The 27,657-nt window shown below is 56.7% G+C and overlaps 1 protein-coding gene across 24 annotated transcripts in view; it reads left to right on the top strand.

Annotated features, from left to right (window-relative positions):
• ABLIM2 (actin binding LIM protein family member 2) overlaps positions 1-17,663 on the top strand; it is a 154,989-nt gene extending 137,326 nt beyond the window's left edge. For 15 of the 24 annotated variants that reach the window (XM_036852456.1, XM_036852475.1, XM_036852474.1 and 12 more), the window contains 4 exons: positions 354-408; positions 1,779-1,786; positions 2,010-2,090; positions 15,895-17,663. In XM_036852456.1, the coding sequence (XP_036708351.1) occupies positions 354-408; positions 1,779-1,786; positions 2,010-2,090; positions 15,895-16,008 (258 nt within the window). In that variant the 3' untranslated portion in view covers positions 16,009-17,663. Of the gene's footprint in view, positions 1-353; positions 409-1,778; positions 1,845-2,009; positions 2,091-15,894 lie in introns of all 24 variants that reach the window. The other 9 variants (XM_036852477.1, XM_036852471.1, XM_036852470.1 and 6 more) reach the window with 3 other exon arrangements.
• Positions 17,664-27,657: the final 9,994 nt, after the last annotated feature.

Raw genomic sequence — 27,657 nt, 5'->3', positions numbered from 1 at the left:
CAGTGCGTCTGGAGGGAGCAGAGCCGTAGCCCTAGTGAGTGAGCCGCCCTCCGGGTCCAGGCCAGCTGCGGGCCGAGGGGCCGGGCGCCCTGGAGCTGTCATCACAGCAGGAAGCAGCTGGCTGGACAGGCAAGGGCAGCTCAGGCCTGGAAGGCGGCGGGAGGTATGTGAGCAAACCCGCCGCGTGGGAAGCCGGCAGCCCCGACAAGTGTGGGCGGCCACTCGGCCCTTCCAGAGCCCGGCCTCAGTGGGTACCGTGGGCTGACCCTCCTCCCCGGCCAGGCCGCCAGGACCCTGGCGACAGCCTGCCCCCTGCAACCTGCCCCCTGCCGCCCTCTCTCTTTCTCTTCCAGAATGCCAATCTGGCCCCTTGTGGAGCAGACCTGGATGCCAGCTGGGGCACGCGAGGTACAGGAAGCGGGGACCCCGTGGGTCTCTGGCTGGGGCAGGGGTCGCTAACAGGTTTCCACGAGTTTCATTCTGAAACCACCCCCGACCAGGGCCGCTGGCAGAAGTCTCTGAGCATGGTGGAGTCAGGGAGCCTGGGGCAGTCATGTCCCCGCCTCTTCCGGTCAGGGATTGCTTTACCTCCATCCTAACGTTGCCTGAGATGCTCCTTCCCCCTCCCTCCGGCGCTCCCCACCTCCTAACTCAGATGCTCCTCCGTTTCCTGACCCAGGTGCTCACCTCTTGAGCGCTGCCAACCCCACCCTGACTTACTTGTCACTCCGGGTCACCTGGGGAGAAATCTGTGTTTGAATGACTGTCCCACGCCAGGGCTGAGGCCAACCCAACACCTACTGTTAAATTCTATAGCAATAAAGGAGGCAGAGACACAGTGAAAAGCCCGCGGGTCTGAAGTTGGGTCAGATCCTGCCCCAGCCCTGCTCTCCGCGTGGCCTCCCAGGGCTTCACACCAGCAGGGTGGCCTGCAGGGAGGTTGGTGTAACTAGACAGACCCGGTCACGTGGCAGGCGCCTGCCCATGGGCTCTGCCAGCCCTGAGCCGCCGGGCCCCGCGATGCTCACTTATGATTGTCCCCCGAGGGTGACCAGAGCCCGCTCTCTTGGGCTGCTTCGCGCTGGATGTGGGAGTGGAGGGAGCTCTAAGTGGCCTCCAGGCCCCCGGGCTCAGAGCCGGGGCGGCCAGGACCCTGCATGGCACGTGGGGAAATTCAAGGACCGGCCCGCCGGTGCCCAACCCCTCGCCAGGGTCTCCCTGCCGAGACAGGCTTGCTTGTGGCCGAGATCCAGAGATGCTGCCCTGTGGTTTCTACGTGCTCACGGAGGCCTCCCATCCATACAACTTTAGTTTTTAACAAGCCGCTTTTAGTCTGGAAGAAAAAGCTTTTAAAAAGCTAGCATGTGGAGCTCTGTATTGAAAAAGAGTAGCTACAGGGTAAAGAAGGTAAAACAGTAAGAGGCAGGGGGGTTCGACCCCAGCAAGGCTGCCTGTCTCCACGGGGGTAAACCGAGGCAGGCCCGGACCACCAGGGAGACAGCAGCACAGCTGAGGGAGAACACGGTGCCGCGTCTGGCTCCCAGTCTGGCCTCCGGCCTCCCGACCATGCCTCCTGCTCCTAACCTCCTGCCCCTGGCTTCCCGCCGGAGATCCCAGAGCCCGTCCCCCTGCAGCTCGGAGGATGCTGCGGGCAGGGATGGAGACCGCAAGGCCCGGCCCGCCGCAGGGTGGGGGTCCTGGACGGGCTTGCTTCCACCTTTGGGCCGAGCTCGTGCGTGTTCTAACCCAGCCCCTGTGGTCTCTGCTTTCTCTTACAGAATACAAGGTAAGAGGGGCCGCCCGCTCCTGCGCTGACTTCCAGCTGCCGAGCTGCACCTGCCCAGGTTAAAAGTTCCTTTTGTTGTGCTTTCCCTGTGAAAAGCAGACATTTCCCTGTGAAATGTGTGTGTCAGATGCAGTATGTACCTCTCTGCTGGCCTCGGGCTCGGCTCTTTTGTCCCCGCACATGCTTGCTTCCCGAGTGAACCCGGACTTTCGTCTCCCCGCAGATCTATCCTTATGACGCCCTCATCGTCACAAACCGAATCCGCGTGAAGCTGCCCAAAGACGTGGACCGGACAAGACTGGAGGTGAGAGGGGCCCCAGGGGTGGAGGGTCACGTCTGCCGAGCGAGTCTCTGCAGCTGCCTTGACGTCCACAAAGTCGACGTGCATCGCCCCCAAGGTCCCTGTGGGGACCGCGCGGTGCCCGGCGATGGGCTTGGAGTCAAGGTCCCTCGTTGTTTCAAAGACCGGAGAACGTGGTCATGTACCCAACAAAGATGGCTGTGCAGAGCGGGGCACAGCTGCTTGCGGTTTGGGGCAGGGAAGCCTTCGTCACTGTGCTTAACTGGGTAACATTCGCCTCTTCCCCGAGCGCTGATATTCAGAAAATCGGCCCAATTCATGGCTTCCCGTTTGACCACTCTCGCCCCGATCTTGAGTAATACTGAGCTCTGGGAGCAAGTGTATGTTTAAAAGACCCGCAGGTCAAGGGCACAGACATCTGTTGACTGGGCCCCACCACGAGCCACGGTCCCAAGTGGCCAGAGTGCGTACTTCATCCATCCTCACTGTGCTCCCACAAGGAAATCAATGACCAACAATGGACTTCACCTCCCGAGCCACGTCAGGAAGGTTTCACTGGGGTGAGGGGTCTGGAGGCTCCTGAAGGCCCAGGGCCACCCGCCCCACCTGTGCCCCGGGGGCTGGGAACACCTGAGGCAGAGTGTGTGTCCGGCCAGCGCCAGCCCCTGCCCTGCTGCCTGTGTGGGCGGGGGCTCAGGTGGCTGCTGGGAGGGAGCTGTAGGGGCGTGGTTGTGGTTGAGGGGCACCAGCAGTGCCCCGGGGCTCCGGAGGGCTGCCAGGTGGGAGCCAATCTGAGCGGAGAGCAGGCAGACCTGTAAGGAAGCCCCGTCTCAGGTGGTCCAGACAGATGGCTCTGGCGCCCTGATCTCCGCCCTTTAAGGTGAGGATATTGATAAGCACTGGGTGGGTGGCTGTAGCCACGAGAGGTCACATAAAGCCCCTCGCCCAGGGTACGGGGTAGTGGTGGCAAGGAGGGGACAGGGACGCCGGTGTGGCCGCAGCAGTCGGGGGAGGCGTGTCCATTTTGACTTCTCTGTTGCAATAGTAGGAACTTGACCCGAAGTGGTTTAAGCTAAAGGGGAATTGCCAGCTCGTACGACTGACGGGTCCCTTCGGGTGGGGCTTAGTCACGTCTCCAGACCCAGATTCCCTCCTTCCATCTCCTGAATGTTTCCTCTGTGTGTGTTGGCCTGACTGATGGACAGATGTTCACCTCCCCTCCCCCGGGGCTCAGAGTCTGCAGGGAAGAGACTCGGGGTGGGGGTGGGGGTTCCTAGAGGGGCTCTGGGACCTGGGACCTAGAGACAGGGAGGATGATGGTGGGCTCACACAGCAGCAAGGGCTTGGCTGCAGGGAGGTGGGGAGCTGAGGCCGGGGGGGAGGAGCCTCACGGCCAGCAAGCCCGTGGACGCTGTGGTCAGGCAGCGCAGCCCAGCCGCTGAGTCTTGGAGTCCCCAGGGTGTGGGCGGCATCTTGCCGGCAAAGGACCACAGAGCCGAACGACCCCAGGGCCTTTGCTCAGGAGGCTGGCCACTTAGCAGGACATTTGGACCTCACCCCGTAGAAGAGGAAGGACGACTGGAATGTTCTGACCCGTTAGGACGAGTGCGGGTCACTCCCGGGGCTGGGGACGGGGCGGCCGGACCGGCTCGGAAGCTGGGGTGTGAGTGGGGGGCAGGGGGAGCACGTGGAGGTGCTCAGAGCAGGCCCTGAATCAAGCTTAAGGGATGCCTGCCCGGTGCTCTGGAAGGCGAGGTCCTAGGCAGCCTCTTCCTGGGCCTCACCCGTGACCATCCCCGCTGCCTCTGCAGGGGACACACTCTTTGGCTCCTGCTGAAGTTGAGCCCTTGTGAAGGGTGTGGTCGTGTCCCACTGCTGTAAAACGGGAGGCTTGCGCTGCTGGGTGACTCAGTCAGGACCCGCCTGAAGGGCTCCCATTGTTCTGCATGTTTGTTCCTTAAGCGTGGGTGCCCTGAGGGCTCCTGACTCCCCCCGCGGGGCCGGGGTTGGGGTGCCTGCCGCTCCAGCTCCTGGCACAGCAGCAGCCTCGGGGCCACCCGCCCCTTGGGACTTGCTGCTTCCCTCTTGGGTCTGGGGTTCGCTTTAACCAACTCCCATACCCCACCCCTTATTTTGCTACAGTACAGAGTGAAGGTGCAAAATATCAAGTGGTTAATACATGTAAGTGTTTCCCTTTTAAAAAAAAAAACCTTGGAGGACGGGGTAATGCGTTTAATCACCCAAATCTCCAAGAACACACCCAAGGGTGCGTCCCTCTGTAATCATTCTCTTCCTGATCTCAGTCAAGCCAGGAGGCAAATTGGAAGCGTTATCGCAAACGGGGCACGTCCCACAGCCTTCAGGGTCTGGAGCTGGGGTGTGAGCCAGGAGGGGCTCAGGAGGGGCTCAGGAGGGCCTCCATCCCAGCAGGAGAGGAAGGGACACCAATGTTTTTATTTCAGGGGAGAGAGCTTTATTTTTAATATAAAAACAATTCATAACTCTTGTAAAAGTCCAGAAAAACACAAAGAAGAACGTAAACATTACATGGAATTCCCCTACCGAGTCAAAACTCCTGTTAGCTCCGGGGCGGACATGCTTCTGGAAGTCTCTTTTTTTGCACAAATACCCAGAGATAACTGAATTCTCTTTTGGATAAGTAGCCTCATACTGTTTATGCAGTTTGACATCTGCTTTTTCTCTCTGAAATTTTATGTGAACATTTTTCCATCCCAATTCATGCGGATCTGCCCGTCCTCTTAGATGGCTGCGTGGTGGTCCCGCGTCCCGTTCTGATGCCGAAAACTTGGCCTCTGTGCACTGGTGCTGAATTGAATCTCGGAGACAGAGTTTTGGGTGAAGTAGAAACAAATAGCTTTATTGCTTTGCCAGGCAAAGGGGGCCACAGCAGGCTCCTGCCCCGAAGAACTGTATGTCCCAACCTGGGTGGATTTGATGAGGAGTTTTCTAGCAAAGGTTCAAGGTGGGGGATTGCTGATAAGATTAGGGTGTGTGCAGGGCCTGCACTCCTTTATTCTGGCCTCAGGTGGTCTTTTCTGGAATGAAGAATACTGACATCTTCCATTTATTGGGGTTCTAGTTCGATAAAGAGCTCAAAATATATTGTTATGTGTATTCCTTGAGGTGGAACCAAGACCCTGCCCCAAGGCTGCACTATCGTTTCTTGGCTGTTCTTCCCTTGTTTCTGCATCCAGTCCCTTCCCTGATTAGCAACTGTTCGAATCTGCCCTTTGGAACTCAGGGAAGGTCATGGAGGCTGGAGTCTGATCCCTACAAACAAGGAACGGGGGGCACAGAAAGGCTTCCATGCCCAGGAGCCCCACAGTGTCCTGCTAGGCTTCAGTTCCACACAGGGGAGGGTCCCAGGGGCCAGGCTGTGGAGTGACAGGCCGTTGGCTGGGGCTCGGTCACATGGCAAAGCTGCGGGTCTGCTGTGTGCCCAGCAAGGGGAGAAGATGGACGTGGGCAGACAGCTGGTGGTGCCCACACACCTCTGTAGGGTTGGTCCCTGGAAGGAGGACCAGTCTGTCCGTCAAATGGTCAAGGCTTGTTATCCATCCTTTACTGCCAGAGTACTTGGCTGAGTCTCAGTGGTTTGGTGAACACGTGCCAGGCACTGAGCTGGGCCCTAGGGACGCACAATGAGCAGAAACCAGCATGAGCTCTGCCCGTAGACGCCGCCTGATGGGAGGTAGACGTCAATCAACTGATGACCCAGATGAGTGTGTGAAGTTATACACCAAGATAAGGGCTCTAAAGGAGAGGAAGGTGGGCCTGTGAGCATTTGAAAGGGGGTAAAAGTTAACTGGGTGCAGTAAGTATGCCTGCATGTGTGTGTGTGTGTGTGTGTGTGTGCGCGTGCACTTGCACGTAAGGTGAGTCATGGCAGGTAGGAAGAGAATTCCAGGAAGAGGACACAGCAGGTGCAAAGGCCCTGGGGCAGGAGGCAGCATAGCCTGTTTGAGAAGGAACTAGCTGTGCTTGAGTGGGTGATGGGCAGGAGGGGCCAGGCCTCGTAGGGCCCTGAGCCACGATAAGCAGTTTGGTTTCTAGGAAAGGCAAGGCTTTAAAGTTGCAGGACGACCTGATTACGTAAGTAAAACAGTGCCCGAGGCTGCACTGTGAAGCCTGAATTGGCTGTGTGGATGCAGGGAGACCATTTTGGAGGCGGTTGGGTTGTCCAGGCAAGACATGATGGCATCTTGGACAGGGTGTTGGCAGTGCGGAGGTGAGAAGCGGGTACATTCAGGCCCTATTTCGGAGGTCAAAGTGGGAGGGGCAGGGGCACGCCTGGCGTGACTCCGGGCTGTCGGGATGGGGTGCTGGGTGAGTGGCGGTCACTCGGTGCAGCAGGACGAACCCAGGTTCTGATGACGTTTGTCGCTCTGGCCTGTGAGGCACAGACAAGGGAATTCAGGATGCTCAGCCTCACAAAGAGAAAGGCGCCATATAGGCACCTGGTGGCCCACAGTAGGTGCTCAGTAAAGGTTGGTGACTCATGGAGGTGTTAGGAAGGAGAGTGGCAGTCCTCCGCCGCTCTGGAAGCGCTGTCACATAGAAGGCAGTCAGATGAATCGTGTGATCCCAATGCGCAGAGCCAGGATCAGGCTTCCCGGGGAGACCTGTCCGGGGCCAGTTTTACACCATCCCTGAGATCCAGCACTTTCTGTCCTGGGGGGTCTGGGTCCCAACGCCTACCCCTGGCACCCAAGGACCTCATGCCTTGGAGGGTCTCAGATCCTTCCTGCGTTTGGCTGTACCAGGAGCTTCCACTCTGAGGGGGAAGAGCCTTACCTACCCCGGGCAGACTCAAGTGTCCCCTTACCTGAGGCCACTCCTGCAAACCTCTGCCCGGCTGCCCGGCATTTGCCGAAAGACGTGGCCATTTTGCTCGTGCATCTGCCTCTTGCCATCCAAAGGTGGCATCCTGGTGGAGGGAGAGAGCACTTAGGGTCGGGATGACCTCGGTGTGAATCCAGTCTCCATAATGTCTAGCTGTGTGACCGCGGACCAGTTACTTAACCACTCTGAGCCTGACCCTTACCTGTCAGATGACATCACTGTTGCCTGTCCTGCTGGGTGGTTTGAGCGTCTATTCAGTTGTTCAGAAGTAGCCATGAGCACCTGCCGTGAGCGAGCCCCAGGCAGGTGTGATGTGCACACGGTTTCAATTATTTTGTCCATGTCACCCCCAGTTTACCAACCTGGGAACCGAGTAGGCCAGTATGGATTAGAAAAAGGTTTCCACGGGGATGGGGTGCTATGGGCTGGCCAAACAATGATTGCTAAGAACTTAGTGGAAGAGCAAGGTGGCTGGCTGTGAATGGAGGTAGGATCAGCCACAGGCTTGGCCGCCAGGAGAACAGAGGTCCCTCCTTGATGCCCGATATGGGGTAAAAACAGGATGTTTGAGAATTTATCAGATTTGGCTTATTTACAAGCACTTGATCACTAGGCTGTTCCAAGCACTTGACACGTTCCTGTACTTGGTTTTCACAAGTCGGTGCAGCAGCTGCAGAGGAGGCCTTGGTGGGAAGGGGTGGGGGTGGGGGAGCTGGAGGACGTCCCCAGGCCCTCGGCTTCTGGGGGACAGACCTGGGGTTCCGGCTAAGTAGTCACACAGGGCCACTGTGCTGTGCATCTTCCTGGATTAATTACAGTATTAAAAGTGAATTTCTAATCACCCTTCCTTGCCCCAACCTCCCAGAGCACACATTCGGCTCCTTAGGTAGGAAGGTGTATCAGCCAGGGCCCTCCGGAGAATCAGAACCAACAGGAGACAGGTAGACAGACGGACAGACAGATAAGGACACAGATATGTATTAAGAAATTTAATTTAAGGAATTGGCTTCCCATGGGGCTGGCAAGTGTGGAATCTGCAGGGCAGGCCAGCAGCAGGCTGGATGGACACTCAGGCAGGAGCTGACACTTAGAAGCAGAATTTCTCCTTCTCCAGGAAGCCCTCAGTGATTGCCCCAACGGAGTGAATGAGGCCACCACATTATGGAGGGTCATCTTCACTTAAACGCTGATTGTAGGCATGACCACATTGACAGAATACCTTCCCAGCCACCCCTAGACTAGTGTTTGGCCAAACAGCCAGGCACCAGGGCCTGGCCAGGCTGACTCATGCAGAGAGCAAAGGCTGCCGGCTGAACAGGTTTGGAAGGAGGGTGTGTCCAGGCGAGTCCCCAGGGTCCTCCTTTCTGAGTGCTCAGCAGAGGCAAGGCTGAGCGGCTCCTCTGGGGCCACCTCTGCCAGACCCTGAGGCTAAATGCACACCTGAGTTTGCTCAAGCAGGAAAAGCCCAAGTTGTAGGAATGTGCCTGAAAAATAAGGTCCCGCAGTTAAAGAATACGTCCTTTGTTTAGACTCATCCGACCTGTCTGATAAGAACCTGACAGACTGATGGTGAAGTGTGGGTTCCCAGCCACTGGGTGTGTCTGGGAGATGGGTCTGCCGCAGCCTCTGGGACCCTAGGGCCTCCAAGGAGAGGCACGGAGAACAAACAGGAGCAGTCCTCCAAGGCCAGGCCAAGTGGCAGGGACTTAGGGGCAGAGGGTGGGGAGGGAGGAGGGAGACGCAGTGCAGAGTAGGGCAGGCAAGTGGAATGGGCTCTGAAGGAGGAGAGAGGAAGCTGGGAGGCAGTGTGGCCGGCAAGGTGAGAGCACAGATTTAGATTCAGGGATGCAGAGAGCACAGATTGTCCCTGGATGAGGATTGCAGACAGGCCCATCCTGCCCTACTGGAGCTGAGAACCAGATGAGATCAGCAGTGACTCTGTACTGAGAGACATACATGGCCCGGGGCCTGCTCGCTTGGCTAGTGCAATGTGGGAGGGCTCTCTGGAGGAGGGGGACATTTGAACTGGTACCTGTAGAAGGAGGAGGAGCTGCTGTGTGAAGTGGAGGGAGAGCACTGCAGGCTCTGGGTGGCAAAGAGCCTGGCATGTTCCAGAACCCGTAGGTGCCCACCGTGGAGCAGAACGGTGGTGGAAGAGGTGGGCAAGGACACGGTGAGACAGGGCCTCCTGTCTGCAGACAGGGCCTCCTTGTACAGTGTGATGGGGCAGGGAGGCACCGTGGGACCCAGGCCTCAGAAGAAACGTGGGCCCTTGCCAGTCTAGGATTCGCAGGCTGAGCGGGTCTGGGGCCTGAGCCCACCCGATCAGCCCCCATTGGAGCAGGGGGCCTGGCAGTGGCCGGTGGGCTGGCGTGGGACATCTGCACTTGGTGAGGTGGGCAGGGGGTACTGGGAATGCCCTGCAGGGAAATCGAGGCAGGCCAATCCCAGCAGGGTGGCGGCTAGCCTGGGATACCCTGCAGAGCAGGGGGAGCGCAGGCCGAGGGCCTCCACCACAAAGCCCCGGACGCTTCCAGAAGCTGCATCAGGGGGCAGGAAGTCAGGGCTGAGGGAAGGGCCCGGGCTCTCGAGCCACCTGGCCTGGCGCCCAGGCTGCATGCCCTCGGGCGAGGCATGGGACCTCTCTGAGCCTGGGTTTCCTGAGGTCGTAAAATGAAAACTAGAATCTCAGGGCAGGTGAGGATGGCAGCAACTGTCATAAAGTCCCTTCCCGAGCCTGGCCAGTGGTCCTCCATCAGTGCAGGAGAATGGCGGGGTTCAGGGTCCGAACTGGGATCCCCGAGTAGGCCTCCTGGATCCGGACTCTGCGTGTATGAGTGTGGGTGATTCTACCAAAATGGGCCACTGCGTCGTCGTTTCGGAGGGCCCGTGACCCAGAAAAAGTGGGGCTTTCTGCCACAGAGGGACAGAATGGATGGCCCGGCTTCCAGGTAGACAGGCCTCCGTGGGCCCGTCTGCCAAGGGGAGGGTAGCCCCCCAGCTGCGTGGACCTGCTGGTCTGAACGGCACGGTGGTCTCAAGGAGCAGCAGACGGCAGCTTCTCAGAAAGAGCCCTGGACCCCCGGCCAGAAGGTCCGAGTTCTAATGTGCCACTTGCAGGCTGGGTGACACGGGAGATGTCCCTGTCTGTGGCCTGGTCCACGTCCTCTGGGCACCACCAGCTCCCACACTAGTTGCCTCCCTGGGTGTGAGTGCGCGTGTGCATCTGGCACAGAGCCGTGTGTGCCCTGGGTTCCCGGCTGCTGTCCCTTGATGAGCCCTTGCTGCGAGCAGAGGTTAGTGGCCGTTACTGATTCCTGTATTCAGGGAGCCCTTGGCGATGAAGCCAGGTTACAGGGTTAAGTCAGATCACGTCCCTCGGAAAACTACCTCTGGCTGTAAGATGCTGGTGGCATGTCATCAGTGCTTCACAAGGCATCAAGGCCTCCAGGTCCCAGGCCCTCGCATGGACTTAACTGTGCTCTGACCCACCTGCCTGGCAGGTGTGAGATCTCTTTGGGGTGGGCGCACCTGCTCTGGTTTATTTCTGCGTCCCGGCACCTGAATGAGGAGAGAGCAGAGCGCCTGCATAGGACCAGCCCTTCCCCTCCCTTCTCTCCGCTCACCCTACCGCCCAGGAGCGCCCCAGGCAGGGTCCCAGGCCCTGTCCCTTCCCCGGGGGTGCTTGTTACGGAGGGACCCCTAGTGCATCCGGCTCGCTCAGAGATCAGGGGCTGCTAGAGCTGCCCCTGTTGTTATATTTTCAGGAATTTCCCACGCTGGTTGTTAAACCAGCCATTACTGAAAAACAAATGATGTACACTTATGATTATGAAGATTACATTTAAAGCAAAGGTGATAAATACTCAGCACTCCCTGCTCCCTAATCTCTCGACTACATTTTACTACCATCTGTGCTCTCGAGGTTACTTAACCGCTATTGCGTCTGTGTGCGGGAGGAACAATATGTGACGATGTGCCCCCGGGCATCTCTTTCCAGCTCTGCATTCAGGGGCGTCACGTTGGAAGCTTGAAACTGGCCGTGGTGTATTTACACCACGGAAAGGAGGCTTGCGGGTCTGGGAGCCTGGGGTGACGGGTGCAGTCAGGAGAGACTTCCTGGAGGAGCTGACACCCAAGCCCAGTTCTGGGGAGTGAGTAGGGGTTATGTGGGCAGAGGAGGAAGGGCCGGCATTCCAGGCAGAGGGAGAATGGATGAAGGCACAGACAGGATTATTCCGATTTTACAGACATCACAGCTGAGGTCGTGTCACTCAGCACAGCTGGACAGGCCTGGAGCCAGGACCGGATTCTTGTGTGTCTGGCTCCTGAGCCCGAGGTCTTTGCACGATGCTGCCCTGGAGGGTGACACATAGGCAGACCCCCGGCAAAGCGTGTGGGACCCCTACCATGCTGCAAAAATGGCCTCCTCCCCAGGGGCTCTCCCCGGTGCACCCCAGAAGCGAGGCCATCCCGGAACGTCCCTCGGCCCAGGCACCGTGCCCTGGGCTGCCTTCCTGCCGGCTCGGGAGGGAACTCGGCAGTGCCTGGCCTTGGCGGGCCAGGGGAGCCTTCAGGAGTCAGCGGCCGGGGGAGTTGGGCCAGGGTCAGAAAGCTGGCTCTGGCCTCTGGGGTCAGCCGTGCTCTGCCACGTCCCTCCTGCTGCGGCAGGCACTCGGGCGGGCAAGAAGAGCCCTGGATGGGGGCCCTGACTCTGCCTTGAGGGAGATTACCAATTTCCCAGCTGCCAGGAGCGGGAGCCCTTAGCCCCTTCTTCCCTGGGAGGCCGTGGGATCAGCCAGGTGTGGTGAGATACTAAAGACCACACAGCTGGAGCTGGGATGGTTGAGCACATCCCTCTGCCAGGCCTTCCCCATGTGACCCTCTCCTGCCCTCCAGAGCCCTCAGGCAGCCAAGTTTTGTTCTCAGCCTACAGATGAGGAAGCAGGACCAGAGCCCGGGGGTCCCTGCCAGCCCCCAGGACTTGCCCTTGACCTGAGTCCCCAAACCCAGCTGCCATCAGCTGCTCTGGGAGGGATGTGACACACGCGGGCTCCTGGGCCCCTAAGGCTGCCTTGGGAGGTTTTGGGGGGGCGGAGGGGAGGGGGCAGGCACTCTCAGATGTGACAAGCACCCCGGGGCATTGTGACAGGGCTGCGGGGTTGGGAACTCAGCTGGGACACCGTGCAGCACCCCTCCCTCCCTCCTGCTCCCGGCTGCCTCCCCGGCAATGGGGTGGGCTCCTGTGGCCAGGTGGGGGCCAGGCGGGGGGAGCAGGGTTGGGAGCGCCAGCCCCAGAGGGTCCTCTCCTTTGCCTCTCCTCCCGCCCGCTAACCCACCACATGTCCCCAGTTCTCAGGCCCCCAAAGTTGGGTGTCCCCTTGCCCGTAGAGCCCGGGTTTCTGTGCAGCTTTTCGGACTCAGTCCTCAGGACGTCTTGGTCTGGAGGCTGGAGGACGGGCTGCATGGGACCTGCGGTGGGTGCCGGGGGTGAGTGACTCCTTGGGCCCCCTTCCCACCCCCCGCAGGCCCTGCCGTGGTCCCCCTGCTGCTAGCGGGAGACTCCCTGGCCCTGAGCACAGGGTCACCCTCACGCGCCGCTCTCCCCTTCCCAGCTTAGAGTGCGGTGACCTGTGTCGCCGCTGTCCCCTCTCCTCCCCTCTGTGTGTCACCGCCTGGGAGACCCAACCCCGGAGACACCCAGGGGCCCTAAAGCAGGAGATCACAGGCTGCAGGGGCGCTGGGCGCCACCCCGCGATCCTGCTCCATGCCCCCCTGGGATCCCTGCTCGCGGTCCCCTCTGGGCCCCTTCCCCTTGCTTCCACCTCCCCAGGGCCCGGCCCTGAAGACCCTCGTCTCGCTCAGGCCTCTGATCTTTCTCTGCCCCGCCACGCTCCCATGAACCACCCGCAGCCACGCCCCCCGGGGCCTCAGGACCCCGGCCTGTGTCAGGCTCCCACTCAACACTCACCCAATAACAGGAGACGCGATTTTCCTTTTATCCTTCCCGTTGGGCATCTTGGTTGACCCACAGTCCTTGGGAAGGTTGTGACATGGTACCTGGAAGTGGGTGCTGAAGTCTGAAATGACAGTTCTGAGTCCCCGTGGGCTGGGTTGTGGATTCCCCAGATCGGCAGGAAACCCCAGTGTCAGCACCATGCAGGTGGCTCGTTTCTGGCATGTGCCAGAACCTTCTTCCTGGTTGCAGGTCCGAGATGGCAGCAGGCGGCTCACGGCTCTTCCCTGGCAGAGACTAGCTTGATGGTGTGTGTATGTCTGTGATGTGTCTGTGTATGTCTGTGTGTCTGTATATGTCTGTATCCCTGAGTGTGTGTGTGTGTGTGTCTGTGATGTGTCTGTGTGTATCTGTGTGAGTGTGTGTCCAGTATGTCTGTGTGTATCTATGTGTTTGTGTATGTCTATGTGTGTCTCCATGTGTGTCTGTGTGTGTCTATATATGTCTGTGTGTGTGTGTCTGTGTGTGTGTCTGTGTATGTCTGTGTGTCTGTATATGTCTGTATCCCTGAGTGTGTGTGTGTGTGTGTCTGTGATGTGTCTGTGTGTATCTGTGTATGTCTGTGTGTCTCTGTGTGCGTGTGTGTCTAGTATGTCTGTGTGTATCTGTGTGTCTATGTATGTGTGTGTCTCCATGTCTGTATATGTCTCTGTGTGTGTGTCTGTGTATATCTGTGTGTATATGTCTATGTGTGTGTGCTGTGTGTGTCTGTGTATGTCTATGTGTGTGTCTGTGTATGTCTGTGGAGTCTGTGTGTGTGTGTGTATCTGTGTATGTCTGTGTGTCTGTATATGTCTGTATCCCTGAGTGTGTGTGTGTGTGTGTGTGTCTGTGATGTGTCTGTGTGTATCTGTGTATGTCTGTGTGTGTCTGTGTGAGTGTGTGTCTAGTATGTCTGTGTGTATCTCTGTGTCTGTGTATGTGTGGGTGTCTCCGTGCGTGTCTGTGTGTGTCTATATATGTTTCTGTGTGTGTGTGTGTGAGAGTGTGTGCGCCCTCTGAGGACCCCAGGCCCAGATTCTGTTAGGAGGGCCTTTTGTGACTCAGCAAAAATGGGTCCCTTGGGTTCCCTCCCCCATATCCTGCCGGCAACTGGGCTCCAAAACCCAGTGCGTGCCACACAGATTTGGTGATTTTTACGAAGGACACAAGTGGCAGTGACTGATGTTTCTGCTTTCCATAGTTAACCATGTGTCTTCACACCGTTTTCTCTCTTGATCATCACAATAACCTTTAGTATGAGGTGTTTTGTTTTAAATGTAAGGAAACCACTCTTTTGGGGGCAGGAATTGGGTTTTTTAAATTACAAAAGTCACAATTTTAACCATTTTAAAGCGTATGACTGAGTGGCGTTTAATACATTCTCAAGGTTGTACGACCTCCACTACCTCTGTCCAATTCCAGAACACTTTTATCAGCCCAGCAGGAAACCCCGTACCGTTGACCAGCTATTCTCGGGTCCTTTCCCTCCCCAAGACCCCGGCAATGACTACTCTGGTTTTGGGCCCTGTGGATCTGCCCATCCTGGACGTTTCGTATAAATGGGACCAGCCTAACGGCCGTGTCCGTGTTTTAGCGAACGTCAGAGCTTCACGACTTTGTGTGGGTGAACCGTGTTCCCGAGTCTGAATCGAGCTCATTTTGTTTATCCGTTTGTCCTTCGATGGGCAGTTAGGTTGTTGCCGCTCTTGGCCCTTGTGGGGGATGCCGCTGTGAACGTGGGTGTGCAGGTGTCCGCGCGAGTTTGGGTCCTCTGGGATCCACCTGCGAGTGGATCTGCTGGGTCGCGCGGTGATCCTGCTAAGCACACGGAAGGTCAGCCAGACCGGTTTCCACGCGGCCACACGGAAGCCACGCTTCTCAAATGGGGGCCAGAGGGGGGATCTGAACCGGGTCCTCTGGGGCCAGAACCTGACCCCCCCCTCCTGTTGCAGACTGTCCCCCACCTCCTTTCCGTCTTCCCCTCAGCCCTCCCAGGCAGGAGGGGGACAGCCTCACTCCCCCTGGGAAGCCCCCCGGGAGATGGTGCCGTGCCCACCCGAGCCGGGTCTCGAAGGTCAAGAAGGAGTTACTGAGGAAGACAGATGTGGGGTTGATGGGAGCAGAAACCTGCAAGGAACAGTCTAGAATTCGGGGGGCAGTCAGGGGAAGATCCACAGAGGTTGCTCTATCTCGGATCCTAACAAACGTGCCCAACACACACTGGCCCCGCCCGTGGCCGGGCTCAGCCCTGAGAGCTGACCTGCGCTGACCCACTCACCCACGCAGCTCTGGGGGGGTTGCCAGGGTGACCCCATTTACAGGTGAGTAGACCGAGGCTCCAGAGGCTAGCTGGCGCAGGTGCCCTTGACACCGAGCTGCTCAGCCTCTCCATTGTGCCCCCGGGATCGGGCTCAGAGACACAAAAAACTCACTCTTGGTCACACAGCAGAGGTGGGGAAGAGGGAGGATTTGAACTGAGGCTCCTTTGCTCGCCTTCCACACCTCAGCGTCCTCATCTGTGAAATGGGGGCGAAATAAACCGCCCACTTCCGGCTCTCAAACGGCGGCCATGAAAATTAAATGAAATCATGAATGTGCCCACATATGCAAATCTCCTGAAAGCTCAGCCATTTCCAGGCAGGAGGAAGTCCTCTCCCGGGTGTGCTTTCAAACTTTGTCTGCAGTGGGACATGTGTCTGTAGGTGTCAGGAGTCAGGGCTCTGGCCCCGGTTCTGCAGCTGGTCACCGTGGGGCCCTAACCAGATCTCTTTCCTCTGGGCTTGGTTCTGTCCACTGCAAAGCAGAGTGATGGGGATACAGAGAGAAGGTGGGGAGCCCGAGGGCCCCGGGTGCGCTGAGGGGGACCACCCCATCCTTGCTGCAGATCCCGCCTCAAGGGGCGAAGTTGCTGACTGCTCCCCTCTGGGTTTTCCTTTTTTTCTGAAGAGACACTTGTCGCCCGAGGAGTTCCAGGAGGTGTTTGGGATGAGCATGGAAGAGTTTGACCGCCTGGCCCTCTGGAAGAGGAACGACCTCAAGAAGAAAGCCCTGCTGTTTTGACGCTGCCGAGGCCCCTGACCACGGGCACGCCTGCGGGAACCACCAGACCCCTCCTCTTGCACTTGGCTTTGGCTTCTCTGTGTCCACGGTGGGCGGTGGGCGCCTGGAAGGGCCGGGCTGGGGCCTGGGGGCGGGAGGAGGTCCCAGAGCAGGTGCAGCCCCCCCGTTTCTGCCAGCACCGCTCCCGCCCGTAGTTTAGGGCCCAGACGCCTGGCTTCGCACTATTCCTTCCCCGCTGTTGCTTGCCATCAGGGAGATGCTGCAAGTCACTGCCCCGGAGATGGGGAAACAGACAAGTGCAGCCCACCTCCCAGGCCTCCGGGCAGTGCCCACCCCACGCTGGGCCCTGGGGCCACAGAGGCGATGGGACCGGAGATTTGAGGAGGCCTGTCGATGACAGGCGCTGACAGGGTCATGGGTGGGTGGGCGCACGGCGTGGCCCCCCTCACCCGTTCAGCCTCAGGAGGCACGGCCTGGCACATGGGCCCCCCACCCCCGAGGCAGGGGGAGTGCCACCCAGGGCTGCAAGAAGCATGGGGGCTCGGTTTTTACGGCCTTTGTGATGAATCAGTGTTTAGGGAGGAACTTCAGTCTAAACAGGCAGCTTCTGCCAGGGCCCTCCGTGCACTGCATTTTTCTTCCAGATCATCCCTTAGATGCCTAAATGATATCTTTAAAGTAACACAGAAGTTTTTATTTTATTAAAAAGTAGAGCCTACTTAAAGACGACATATATAAAGAGTTTAATTCTATGGTCCCGCTGAAGGGGAACACCTCCAGCCTGATTCTCCACTGTTCGCATCTGTGTGGTTTCGGATTTTGGGTGTGTTCCTAATACACAGGACTCCTTGTCTGTTTTCTTTGTGCTTTTTTGCTCTTTGACCTGTCGTACAGGTACCCCAAAAGGCAGACCCACTCCCCGCCCCCGCCATAATGCTGTTTGTAAGTACACGTAAAATACAGCCACCACTGTTTTTCTCGCTGTCATTTTCCAAGTCTTGGAGAGAAGACATCCTCCCCTGACGGCCAGTGCCCCAGAATGAAGGATTTCCATGCCCTCTTGGTGACATGGCCAGGGGCGTCCCACCTTCCCCCCTTCTCCCCCATAAAACACGGACACCCCCAGGGAGGGATGCTCGTGCCGGGTCCTGAGACCGACAACCAGACCCTCGGGGAGACGGGATGGGAGGTGCCGCCTAGATCCACAAAGTCAGCAGGGCATCCACGGCAGGAGGCCGGCGGGTCCCCCGCTGGAAGACGTCCTGCTTGTGATTAGGTGTGGGCTAGAGCGTGGTGCCTGACACGGAATGTTTGTCAATGCGTTGAGAGGCCTGTGAAACACTGCAAAGGTGTCCCCAGAGTCTGTCCCCCTCCCCGTCTTTGTGAAGCTGCATCTTCCTGTGTGTCCTGGATGTTCCCATCCGTGAGTCAACGTCACTCAGCTTCCTTTTGGCCCCGTAACACGCCAGTCCCTCTGCGCACCTGGCTTCTCACCAGCCCGGCTTGGCCAGGGAGGGGAGTTCTCAGCACCTAGTATGCTTCCCTCCACTTCACGATCTGAGCCCGGGCCACTGGAAACCCCCAGTTTCTCACTAGCGAATGTCATGTTGGACTAGGGGAGCCTGGAAAAATAAAGGATGATGTATTATAACTTGTGAAAGTGAAAAGCCACTTCTTATAAACGCGCGTCATTTCTAGGCATGGACCCCCTTCTACTGACAGTCCTTGGGGAGAGCATCTGCCGAAAGTGGTCGCCCCGGAAGCGTGCACAGAGCCGGGCAGGACGGCCCCGGGGTTGGCATCGGGAACGCCCTGGGACAGCGCTCTCAGAGGCAGCCCCTAAGGGTGGGGCCCTCTGCTTGCTCTAGAGCCCCTCAGCTAGGCATCAGGTGCTGAAGGAGACACCTGGGGCATTATGCCTGCCCCCAGTCAGGCTGGGGAGACAGACCAGCAAACAGACAATGACAATAAAACTGACCCTTTGGAGAAGGTCCAGAGGAGGCACCATATACACCCCAGAGGTCAGGGGGCTGGGCTTTCTGAGAAGGTGTTGCCAAACTTATTCTTGACAGATGAGGAGGTGTTCCCAGAGGCCAAGGAAGGGAAGGGTGTTCCAGGTAGAGGGAACAGCAGGAGTGGACACTGAGCCAGAGGCAGCTTCCCAGGTTCCGGAAACTTGGGTTGCTGGTTATGGCCGGAGCACATGGCTAAGGAAGGGAAGAGAACGAAGGCCGGGCTCCCTCCAGGGAGGGCCCAGCAGGTCGGCAGATGTCATCCTGGGATGGAATGCTTTATAATCTCTACCTTTGTTTGCTCAGGCTGCTGTAACAAAAACCATAGACTGGGGGCTTAAACAACAAAGATTACTTTCTCTTGGTTCTGGAGTCTGAAGTCCAAGATCAAGGTGCTGGCACGATCGGGTTCTGGTGAGAGCCTGCTTCCTGCTTACAGATGTGTGAGCTGTGTCTTCACAGGGCAGAGAGAGATCATCTCTCTTCTCATCTCGCTCAGCTTCTCAAAGGGCACTAATCCCATTGTGAGGGGCCCACCCTCACAACCTAATCATCTTCCAAAGGCCCCCTCCTAATCCATCACACTGGGGATTAGGGCTTCAGCATATGGTTTTGGGGGACACATTTAATCCACAGCAGTTTCTAATCTTATTCCAATGACATTATTGACTCTCATAAAGCCCCAGAAGCCTGTCCACATGTACACAATCTGCCCCATTTTAGTATACCCGGGTTTGCAAGTCAGAAACCAGCACATTCCTTCACCCCCAAGGACGGCCTGTCGGAGGTCCTGGTTCCACCCTGAAGCATCTCTCTGTATCTCTCCATCTCAGCAGACACTGTCATGGAATTATCCAGATCAGAAAACAGCCTGAGAGTGGATGGTGGCACTGTTACCAATGACCCAGGGACACAGCATACACCTGGCCTGTCCCAGGCAAACTGGACATGTGGTCACCCTGACCATACTCCCTCCCCCCTCACCTCTCACCTGGGTGAACCCAGCTTCCCAATCAGCCTTCTGTCCCCACTCTCACCTCCTGGACCTGTCATTTTTCACAGACAGCCAGAGTGATGCTTTGCAACCATCAGTTGGATCATGTCAAGCTCCCAACAGCACCTTCTATGACCCCCCACTCTCCCCTCTCCCTGCTCCACACGGGATCGGCCTCTGTCCCATACATCACAGCCACGCTGCCTTCCTTCAGCACAAGCCCTGAGCTTTTGCACGTGCTCTCCTCCCTCCTGGAGTTGGGGGCGTGCTTCTTCTCCAGGCAGGGCCCCTCTCTCCCCTCTTGGTTTGGCTCTGAAGTTCTCACCTCAGACAGGCCCCTCTGCTGACTCTAGGAATTTCCCCACCAATGCCCGCCCCTGTGTCAGCACATTCTTCTTCTTTTTTTCTTTTTTTCCCAAATGACAGTTTCACTTTGATTTGGGGACATCTTGTATTTTCTCTCTTCTTTTAATTTTTTTTTTAATTTTTAAATTTATTTTATTGAAGTATAGTTGATTTACCATGTGGTGTTAATTTCTGCTGTGCAGCAAAATGATTCAGTTATACCCACATGTACATTCTTTTTCATATTCTTTTCCATTATGGTTTATCACAGGATATTGAATATAGTTCCCCAGCACATTCTTCTTACCTGTTTACTGATGCTTTCCCTCCAAGAGGGCTGGCAGTTTTATAACAGTGCTCTGTGACCCGTCATTGGAATATTTGGTAACAGGACTGGAGCCCAGAGTTTCTCCTGGTATCGGTGCTTCTAGAGCAGCGCAGCCCAGTAGAACTTTCTGCAAAGCATTCTGTACCCACACTGTCCAGTATGACAGCCACTAGCATTTGAAACGTGACAGGTGTGACTAGGGAATTCAGTTTTAAGTTTTCATTAGTTTAAAGGTCAGTTTAAGTAGCCACGCGTGACTAGCAGCTGCCGATTAGACAGTGCAGACCTGGAAGATTAGAAACTCCCAGTGTCCTGACCGGAAAGACCGGCTGCTGCAGGAGGCTCGGGTCCTGTCATTCTGGCTAGTGGAGTGTCCGTTTGGTGCCTGGTGTGTAGGGTCATTTAGAGTACATTTGCTGAGCCCCCGTCTGCACCTGGCACTGTCCCGGGTGCTGGAGGTATGCACAACCAGCCCGTGTCCCCCAGAGCTTACACCCCCACCTGAGCCCCAGCTGTCTCGGGTTCTAAGGAGCTGCCCACCCCAAAGTCCCAAGCCAAGTCTGGCCCCATTCTCCACGCCAGCCTTGGTGTCTGCTAATGGCACCAACCTTCCCGAATTGGCCCCAGCCTGGGCCTGTGTCAGGAGCCCCGAGACTGATGGGGCAGGGAGATGTCAGCCTACAGGCCTCCTTTCTGGACCCTTCTCCCCAGGGTAGCTGTGCCTTCTAAGCCACTGAAATCTCAACCCAACGCTTCAGAATTCACTGCTTTGAATGTGAGGAGGAAGAGAGGCTGGCAAATCACACAGCCCATCCTAGGGTTTGGCTCAGAAGTGACACGTGTCACCACCAGTCAGGCCCATTGGTCAGAGTTAGTCACGTGGCTCCACCCAGCTGCAAAGGCATCTGGGAAGCACGGCACCTGTGTGTCGAGAAGGGGAGAGGACCCGCTCTATTGGTGGGCACTCCCAGCTCTACAGCCCAGGCTCCCCGAGGCCTTCTTGTCCCCATGTTCAACCCCCCGTGCCTTCGGTGGCTCTTTGTACGAATCGTCAAGAGGCCCCCAGCTGCCCCGGTCACCATCCTCTGCAGGTGAGCTGCCCTCATTCATCAGTGCCCAGCTGCCCACCAGCACCACACGGACCCCAGTCCCTCCGAGGCTTTGCCGTGTTCCGCGCCCCCTCCTTAATGCGCTTTACCCACAAATCACCATGTCCTGCCCATGACCTGCTGCCCCCAGCACAGGTAACCAGACCAAGAATGGCCCCTGAGACCCCTGCAGAGCAGACTCCCTGGTTACCCTGTGGGGCATTTCTTCCCCAGCCCCAGCCCGAGAGGCTTCGTTCTGCGTGGAGATGGTCCACCCAGTCAGCACTCTCTCAGGGAGCCGGACGATGAGATGCATGAACCAACCGGGGGGTGGACAAAAGCAGGGGACACCCAGCCGGAGCACAAGCCAGCAGGGGCCACGCGGTAAAGAGGGGGCACAGAGAGAAGTTGGTCAGGAGAGCAGGAGGGGGAAGCAGGAAGGAGACGGAGCTGGAGTGGCCCGTCACAAGCATGCAGGACATCGTGAGTGGCCCTGGGGGTGGCTTGGGGCTGTCCTTAAGCCCACCCACCCCTGCTCTAAGTTCTGAGCCAGTTGAAAACCAACAGGAGGTGGACGAGGAACCAGGGACTGTGTCAGTTTCCTTAATGCACCAGACTCCGAAACGCCAATGCAGAGCTTCTGGAACAGCTGAGTTGGAAGACGTTGCTTAGTGTGTTTTAGCTCAGAAAAGTCTGCAAGAATGGTCCACTTCCTACCCGACCCGCACCTGGACCTAGGGTCCCACTGGCTGACACCTGGTGGCACAGGGGGTGGTAGAAGCACCCTCGCCGGCCAGCACCACCAGGAGGGGGCCTGCCTGTGAGCCCCCCTTCCCGGGGAAGCAGAGGGAGGAGGGCCTCCAGGCCCATCCCCAGAACCCAGGCCTGGGACCTGGCTTGGGCACAGCTCCCGCGGGAGGTGAAGAAGTGAATCGTTGTAGCGTCCACTTACAGATCTCACTGTCTGTCCCGCCCTGTTCTGAGCACCTGAGGTCCTCACAATAATACTATGAGGCGGACCCTTCCATAATCCCCACTTTGCAGATGAGGAAACTGAGGCACAGGGAATGTCAGATAAAAGACCTAAAGTCCGCCCTCTGCATTTGGACAAGGGGCGTCGTCTCCCAGGTGCCTGCCCCGAGATCCCTGGGCAGAGCTTGGGCGCAGGTCGCCCTCAGGCCAGGCCCGCAGCTGCTCCATCTCACCACCCAGAGAAGCCTCCGTCTTTGTGGACAGTCAGGGACACTCTCCACTGCGCCAGCGAGGGCGGTGGCCAGCTGTGTCCTGGATGGGGAAGATGCTGTCCCAGGCCAAGAGGGAAGTCACTTCCAGTCACCCTTCATTTACGAGGATCCCTAGACGGCCCGCCGGCCCCGGCCCCGAGGGCACTGAGCGTGCCCTGCTGCTCAGTCTTCGGCAGGTGGAGGGTGGGCTCCTTCTGGCCGAGCCCCAGCTGCCCCTCCCACTGCCACTGCCCCCGCCTCTCCCCCCTCCTCCAAGGCCATCACCCCCACTTTCCTTCTGCTCCTGTCCAGGCTCCCTTCCCCTACATCACCTCCACCCCTTGCCATTGTCTTTCTTAGTTCCCAGGCTGCCGCTCCAGAGGGAAAGCTGTCTACTAAACAGGTGAAAGCTGGATCATTCCAGAAGCCAGTTCCCCTGGCCCCTTGTCTCCCCCTCCCCGGCCTCCCCCTCCCCCACCTTCAGGAGCGGAAGAAACCCTGGTATCGGGGAAGTCATCCACCTGTGCTACGGGAGCCAGGACCTGGCCCAGTTCCCGGCCCAGTTCCCAGCCCACGGGCTGAGAGGGCACGTCCCCAAGTGTGAGAGCACTTCTGACAAATTAAATGAGAAAGGAGATCAGTGCCTCCCTGGTGACCGCCAGAGGCTGCCAGGCTATTACTGAACCAGGTTTCATGAATAATAGAGGCTTCCTTTTCTCCTGTCTGCAGCCTGAGCACCATGAACCCTCCTCAGCTGCACATCGTTTCTGAGCGCTCCACAGAGCAAGCGCCACATCCTGCCCGTGCTTCCCGCCTCCAACGCCCCGAATCTCTCTGTCCTGATACTTACGTGCCGCATCATTCCCCAGCCCACACTGTGCTCAGGGGCCTGCAGCAATTGGTCTGTAGTGCAGGCTTGACTGTGCCACCTCCTGCCCGGACACCTCACTGCAGGGACCTCCGTGGCCTGTCCTCCGACTCCTTCACGGGCACCATGTGGCCACTGATTCCCTCTCCAGACTCTTCTTTACTCCTCCGTTCTGGCAGCCTTATTTCTTGAGCATCATCTTCTCACCTCCCTCCCAAACATGGCGCTCTTAGCAAGGGCTCTTTGCTTGGCCCCATCTAGCAAACTCCTATTCATCCTTCAATACCCAGCTGAGACATCATCCTCTCTGCAAAGACTTCCATGATATGACCCCTCTCCCCAAACTGTTACCACTCTTCCTTCCATTCAGATAACCCTGTTTATGTACAAATATTACTGAGTTGGGCGTGACAAAACAGAGATGAAGAAGATACTGTCCCTGACCTCAAGAACTGATCACAAACCCATGGAAGAGATGTGCTATGGACTAAATTGTGTCTCACACACACACACCCAAATTAATATGTTGAAACCCTAACCCCCAGTATGACTGTATTTGGAGATGGGCCTGTAAAGAGGTAATTAACGTTAAATGAGGTCATAAGGGTGCGGCCCTAATCCAATAGGGTCAGTGCCTTATAAGAAGAGGAAGAAAGTTTTCTTGCACAGGCCCTAGGAAAAGGCCATGGGAGGACACAGGAGAAGGTAGCCATCTACAAGCCAGAAAGAGAACTCTGTCCAGGAACTGAATCTGCCGGCATCGTGATCTCGGACTTCCCAGCCTCCAGAACGATGAGAAATAAGATAATGTTGTTTAAGTCCCTGTCTGGGTATTTTGTTATGCAGCCTGACTGACCGGTACAAGGGTCACAGGAACAGGCAACAGCAGCACAGGTAGAAGTGCTGTGATGGAAGGTGGGGGTATGGGAAGGACCCTAACTGGGAGCGGGGCGGGCATCTGGGAAGGCTTCCTACACCCAGCCCCACTACAGCTGAGTTCAGAGGGGTGAGCAAGGGTCAGCCAGTGAAGGCCGGAGTGAGGACGGGTGGAAGAGGCATTCTAGGCCGAGGACACAGCACAGCAAAGGCTTAGGACCGGAAGCTGCCTGGAGCCTCCAGGAGCTGCACAGTATATCTGGGGTTTGGGGCCCTCCCTGCCCTGGGCTCCACAGTAGCCTGGCTGTGCCCGGGATACTTTCCACCTCGGCTCATAATGACCTGTGAACCCTGCCAGGGAGACGCCGCTGGGCCCTTCCTGGAGGCCTGGGGCCCACAGGATCCGTGATCATCTGGAGGCTCCTATGAGAGCATCTGCATCTCTGGCCTTGGGCTCTGCTCAGCCTACGTGAAGGGCAGGCCTGGAGCCCCAGGGAGTTAACCCACCTCCGGGGCAGCCCTTAACCAGTGAGGCTCCCCAGACCCTCCGCCATGGGTGGGACATCTCCGAGGTTGTCCACACTGGGCTTGAGTTCCCACTGCCCACAGCGGCCACCTGCTCCTGAACACGCCTCCCTTGGCACCTTCCTTACCTTCCCCGGCCCTTCCCTCCTCCATGCTTAAACCATTTGTACGGAGTTCTGGTTTCTGGGGCTACTTCTGGGGATACCTGTCTTCCATCAGGCCACCCCTGCCAGGGGGCGGGGAAAGAAAGGTGTACTCTTACAGCCAGCCTAGTGCTCTGGCCTTCCCAGGTGTAAGCAGAGCCCTTTGGCATAACCGTGCAGGGCCATGGAGGGAGCGTGGGTGATTGGCACCGCTGCTGTTGCAGTAGGGCAGGGTCTACAGTAGGGCAGAGTTTGGTGGAGAAGAACAGAGTACAAAGGAGAGTAAGGAGGGGCAGCAAGACGTGGGTTAAAACGTGTTGTCCAGACCTTGTGCTTATGCTGAGCCTATTTCCGACACAGCCTTCCTTTCCTCCTTCCTTCCCTGTCACTATGGAAGAAGGGACTTCCCCTCCCCCAGGACTGACCACCCTGTATAAAAAACACCCTCTCTTGTCACTCTCTCCTTTTATCCTGTTTGTTTCTTCCTTAGTATTTATCCTCTCCTGACACACGTATTTTCTGTCTGCTCTTCCCACCCCAGATAGAAGGTAAGCTCCAGATTTTTATCTATCCTGTTCACTGTTGTATCTTGAGATCCCAAAAGACTGCCTGGCACATAGTAGGCACTCAGTAATTGCTGAATTAGTCAGTTAATGTCATAGGGTTGAGGAGGTTCAAATCGTTTCCAGTCTGCCTGGCAGGCATGTGCTCCCAATTCATACTGGTTTCTCTTCCTCTTCTCACTTCCTCTCTCCCTCCATCACTCCCCTGCCTCTTTCCCGTTGGTATTTTTACGCTCAGGTCTCTCCCGTTAAAAGAATAACACATCCCCTACGCCATCATCCATGCCAACAGGCCCTCCCTCTGCCTCACCCTTCACCCTTCCAGCCACTGCCCGAGCCTCTCCCCCATTCGGACTCAGATGTGTATTCCCAAGGTGCCTCCTGTACCTCCCCCCCAAACCTCAGTCCACTCTGTCTGCTGTTCACCTCCTCCACCTCACATGACTCTCCTTGCCAAGGTCATCAACGAACGCGCTGGGAGTAAACCCAAAGGATGCACTTGGGTCCTACCGGACTGCCCTCACCTGGCCATTTGCTCTCTGAAGCCCTCCCTCCTCGGACCCCCTTTCTTCCCTTGAGCTCGGTCATACCACACCCTCCTGGTTCTCTGCCAAACTCTGCTCACTCAGCACCATGTCCCGGGACAGTCTCCCGCAAGCCTGTGACTCTGTTCATCCCTCGCAGACATCCGTGAGGACATTCGAGACATCCGCTGAGCCTCATGGCCAGCTTTCTCCGGAGCACCTCCCCCTGGAGGTGGGTACCTCGTGTGTGACATGCAATAGACAGGACTGTCTTCTTCCACGCACCCCAAACCTGCTGTCCCCCCCCACTTCCTCGCCCCTCCACCATCTCTCCCATTGCCATGTGGGAAAGCAGGGTCCAGTCTGCACTCCTCCCGGCCCCTCATCCTCCAGCCAATCAGCAGGTCCTGCTGAATCTCCTTCTGGAACCCATATCCTCCACCCCAGCCTCCCTGCCACGACCTCCTCTCAAGCTGCATCTCTCTCCAGCATCATGGCAAAAGTATCCCTATCAGTCTCTCTGCCTCAAGGCCTGGCCCCTCCAACCTCTTCTCCTGGGAGCAGCCCAAGGCAAAGGAAGGGGGCGGAGATAGTGCTTTAAGAGCAAACCTCAAAATTCCTTTCCCAGAGAAAAGCACATATATTTGTATGGGAAGCCACCCTGAAGGTTAGCTTTGATTATAAAGACCCAAGGGGGCTGAGGCTGGGTCTTGAAGAATGAGTAGCAGTTTGCCAGGTCAGAGCTTGAGCTGGAAAGGAACTTACATCTATAAGGTGCTTACTAGGTGCCAGGCAATTTACATATATGATCTCATTTAATTCTCAGAAAAATCCAGCATGGTAGGTATCATGCATATTTGACTGTTGTGGCTACTGAGACTCAGAGAAGCTAAGAGACTTGCCAAGGTCATACAGGCCTTAGAGCTGGGTTTCAAGAGATGGTTGTTATTACTCTCAAACTTATGATTTCTCCAAACACCAAGCCACCATAATAACTTGATGGACCAGTGTTTGCAAAGGCACCAAGCAGAGCAGGAGAATGACATGCTTAGGGCCAGCTGGGAAGTGGCTCTTTTCCTATCATGCCATGTGCATGAAGGAGACAGAAAACAGTGCATGTAAGTGGTTGTAGCTTTTGGAGGAGACGGATGAACAGTTTTGTTGTGTTTTTGTTTTTTCTTTCAACATTATGAGACTGTTATCCCATTGTCTTTTGACTTCCATTATTTTGGGTAAGAAGTTATCTGTAAGTCTTATTGTTATTCCCCAGAATATGGTGTTTGTTTTCTATGTCTGCTTTTAAGATTTTATTTTATTTTATTTCATTTCATTTTATTATTTTATTTTACTTTCCACCACGTGGCATGTGGGATCTTAGTTCCCTGACCAGGGATCGAACCTGTGCACCCTGCCGTGGAAGCATAGAGTGTTAACCACCAGACCGCCAGGGAAGTCCTAAGATTTTATTTTAATCATGAGTTTTCAGCAGCTTGGTAGGCAGCCTCTGAGAAGACCCCCAGTGATCCCTGCTTCCTGGTGTTCCCACCCTCGTGTGGTCCCCTCCCATCGAGTGTGGGCTGGACCTTCTGACTTGCTTCTGATTGAACATGGTGAAGTTGATAGTAACTTCCGGTAACCTGTGTAGCTTCCATCTCAGGTGCTCTGGGGAAAGTCAGCTGCTGTGTTGCGAGTGGCCCTGCATAGGTTTCACGTCTTGTGAGGAATGTGGCCTGCAAGAAGCCATATGAGTGACTTGGAAACAGATCCGTCCCCCAGTCAAACCTTCACATCAGACCGTGGCCCCAGCCAACAGCTTGGTTGCAACCTTGTCAGAGACCTTGAACCAGAGGCACCCAGTTGAGCTGTGCTAGATTGCTGACCCACCAAAACTGTGAGATAATACTTATAAGTTGTTTTAAGCCTCTAGGTTTTGGGGTAACATGTTATGTAGCGATACATGACCAGTGCGGCAGCCCTGTGGGCTTTCAGTGCCTTGGTGAACTCACATCACATCCTAACCTGGGCTTGGATTTCCCACAGGTGCCCAGTTGCCATAGATGATCTTTGCTCCCTCTAGGCTCCGGAATCTAGGAAGACTGCATCAAAGGTGTCATGGAAATGCACCTTACCTTGTGATATAAATAGTTTGTATTTAATTTT

Source organism: Balaenoptera musculus, chromosome 5 (assembly GCF_009873245.2).
Source record: "Balaenoptera musculus isolate JJ_BM4_2016_0621 chromosome 5, mBalMus1.pri.v3, whole genome shotgun sequence".
Classification (NCBI taxonomy): Eukaryota; Metazoa; Chordata; class Mammalia; order Artiodactyla; family Balaenopteridae; genus Balaenoptera; species Balaenoptera musculus.
The sequence above is the reverse complement of the archived record's forward strand: the minus strand, read 5'-3'. Positions and strand labels throughout refer to the sequence as shown.